Below are 2,854 nucleotides of genomic sequence, written 5' to 3'. Positions count from 1 at the left end.
ACTCCAGCATACAGAGACAGGACTCACCCTTAAGGAGATGTTTTAAATCTGTGTTATAGTGTTATAATTTATAAATAAACCCAAGTATGAGAGCATTATGAAAATATTCCCTTCTATCACACATCAATTAACATGAGTTTTCAATAACTTTTATAGGTTAATGTTGAGTAGATTTTCTTGAATTTGGGGTCCGTATCTTTATAAGATTCTGTACACAATGTCTATAATAGTCTAAACATCACAGACAGGTCACAACCTCATGCTGTGAATGAGAAGGATAGGGAGAAGGAGAAAGAGAGAGAGATGGAAGAAAAGAGGATCCAAGGCTGATGGGAACAGAAGGCAGGAAGAGGGAAAAAATGCAGTCCCTAACTTACGGAACACTATGAATATTTAGGACAGTCCAGATTTGCTGGAAAATTATCCAATTTAAGGAATCTAATTGTTGCCGAGGAGGAGATAAACTCTATAATCCACTGATTTTATAGGGCCGACCTGAGGGTATACAGAGAACACTCTTGTTTTTCGAGGCCTACCTACCCAAATAATCCTCTGTCCTTTCCTATGAGAATACCAGCTTTGCTTCATTACCAAAGTGAGGGAAACCAAATGAGCAGAGACATCACCTGCCTACCACCCACAACAGAGCCAGAAGAATCAAACAAACACTACCTGGACTACTTATCATCCAAGCGTTTGTTAAGGCCAGGCTCTAAGAAAGTTGAACCACAAAGAATAAAACAGAGACCTGAAAATAGTAGCCCGGAACCTTATTTCCCCTAAACTTTTAGAAAATCTGGCAAAACAGGGGCCACCATCCCCAGATGGCAATAATCAAGGGGGACTAGGTACGATAGTCACCCTTAGAAGCTTTCCACCTAGCCAACGCACCCACCATTCTCCATTACGGCCCCAAGATTGAGGCCAACCATCACTACAGAACTGAAAACTTAACATGACTATAGCAAAAGTCCAGAATTGACACCTGGCTCAGTTCACCATGTTAGGTACCTGGCCTCTGCAGTCATTAGAGTTTTAGTCCTCATGTCAAAGTGACTAAGGCACATAAGCCACCAAAAATAGAACAATTTCAGGAAGTGAGGAACACTGTTGGATGAGTGGATAGATGAAAATACTGACATCCTCTAATCTCTCTGAGGACTAATCACCTTAACTGGATCGGAGATAACAAGTCTGACCCAGAATGCCAGAATTAAATGTAAGATTAAAATACAAATGCCTGGGACCTAGGAAAGAGAAGCAACAAAAGTAAAAGCACTTCGAGCAAAACATCCCTTCCCTGTGATGGAGACAGGGGCAGGAGATGCAGGACCTGGCAGTTTCCTGCCACAACTCTAGCGTCAATACGCTCTGTGATTTGGCATAAGGTGAGCCTCAGTAGGACAGATGTTTATGAGCTAAAAGATCTCTCCACCCCTCCTCCAGCGTTTACAGAGGCAGAAACTGGAGGAGACCCAAAAGAGTCCAGGAAGTCTTAGTAACGCATATGCCCACATTGTGTACAATTAAGAACATATCCAGATGAAATCTGTAACACTCAAGGCTCATTTGACTCTGCCCTTAAAGGTACCCTGGTGAAAATATTTGAGAAGCACAAGGTTAAGCTTCCGAGTTACCTGTTCTTGTCCTGGGCGACTGTAAAACTTGGCACTTAACATCCTTAATAATCCCAGTGTCTTTGGTACCTGAAAAATAAATGCACGTCATACAAGGAAAGATTAATGTAATATTTTCTCACTGTAAAAAGTCCTTTGATCACAAAATGAAAACTAAAGCAAATCTAGTATTTGAAGAAATGGTTAAGAAAATCATCAATAGGTGTCACAGATCATAGTGACACTGTTTTTATTTGAAAAAAAGAAAAATCTACCAAGAGGTTAATCTTACAAAATATACCCATGATCAAACGCTTTTTAAATACATACATAATAAGTCTACTATAATCCATGCGGATTAGAATCCTCTCCAAGCTACTCTCAAACAATGCTGCCCCAGGTTATCATTTGACTCTAACATCATGACGGTCAAAACTCCCAACAGAAATTCTATTCATTAAGGAGTTGATCCTATACTTAAAAAATACCAGGGGAAAAGTCATCATTTAGAAACCAGTATTTGAAATAACACAAGGCTATTATTGTCCTTAGATTTAACAAATATACTTATGAAAGCAAGAGGGGGAGATAGGTGTAATTGTAAAAACTGAAAAATAACAAGTGTTGTTCAAGATGTAGAGAATTTGGAACCATAGCACACTGTCGGTGGGAACATAAAATCATAAACAGTAGAAGACAGTTTGACCGTTCCTCAAAAAGTTAAACACAGTATTACCACAGGACTCAGCAAGTCCTTCTAAGTATATACCCAAAAGAACTGAAAACAGGTATTTAAACAAATTCTCATACCTGAATATTCATGGCAATACTATTCACAATAGCCGAAAAGCAGAAACAACTCAAATGTGCGTTAACTAAGGAATGGATAACAAATGTATATGCATACAGTAGAATATTATTCACTCATAAAAAAGGGGTACTGATGCGTGCTACAACTAGGATGAACCTTGAAAATATTTTGCTACATGAAAGAAGCCAGATACAAATAGCCACATATTATATGACTCCATTTATATGACAGCTTTAGAATAGGTAGATCTATATAACAGAAAGCAGACCAGTGGCTGCCCGGAGCTGGGGGGAGGAGAGAACAGGGTATGATGGCCCAGCGGGCATGAGGCTTCCTTCTGGAGTGATGAAAATGTTTTCTGGAACTAGATGGTGGTGGTGGTTGCACAACATTTTGATTGTGCTAACTGCCACTGAATTGTACACTT

The 2,854-nt window shown here is 39.4% G+C and overlaps 1 protein-coding gene across 1 annotated transcript in view; it reads right to left on the bottom strand.

Annotated features, from left to right (window-relative positions):
* NBAS (neuroblastoma amplified sequence) overlaps positions 1-2,854 on the bottom strand; it is a 267,834-nt gene that overhangs the window by 216,712 nt on the left and 48,268 nt on the right. The window contains 1 exon segment of the mRNA XM_023528505.1: positions 1,575-1,706. Coding sequence (XP_023384273.1) covers positions 1,575-1,706 — 132 coding nt within the window.

The sequence above is a fragment of the Pteropus vampyrus genome, unplaced genomic scaffold (genome assembly GCF_000151845.1).
Source record: "Pteropus vampyrus isolate Shadow unplaced genomic scaffold, Pvam_2.0 Scaffold28, whole genome shotgun sequence".
NCBI lineage: Eukaryota > Metazoa > Chordata > Mammalia > Chiroptera > Pteropodidae > Pteropus > Pteropus vampyrus.
Note: the sequence above shows the minus strand (reverse complement) of the source record. Positions and strands in the feature narration are given on the sequence as shown.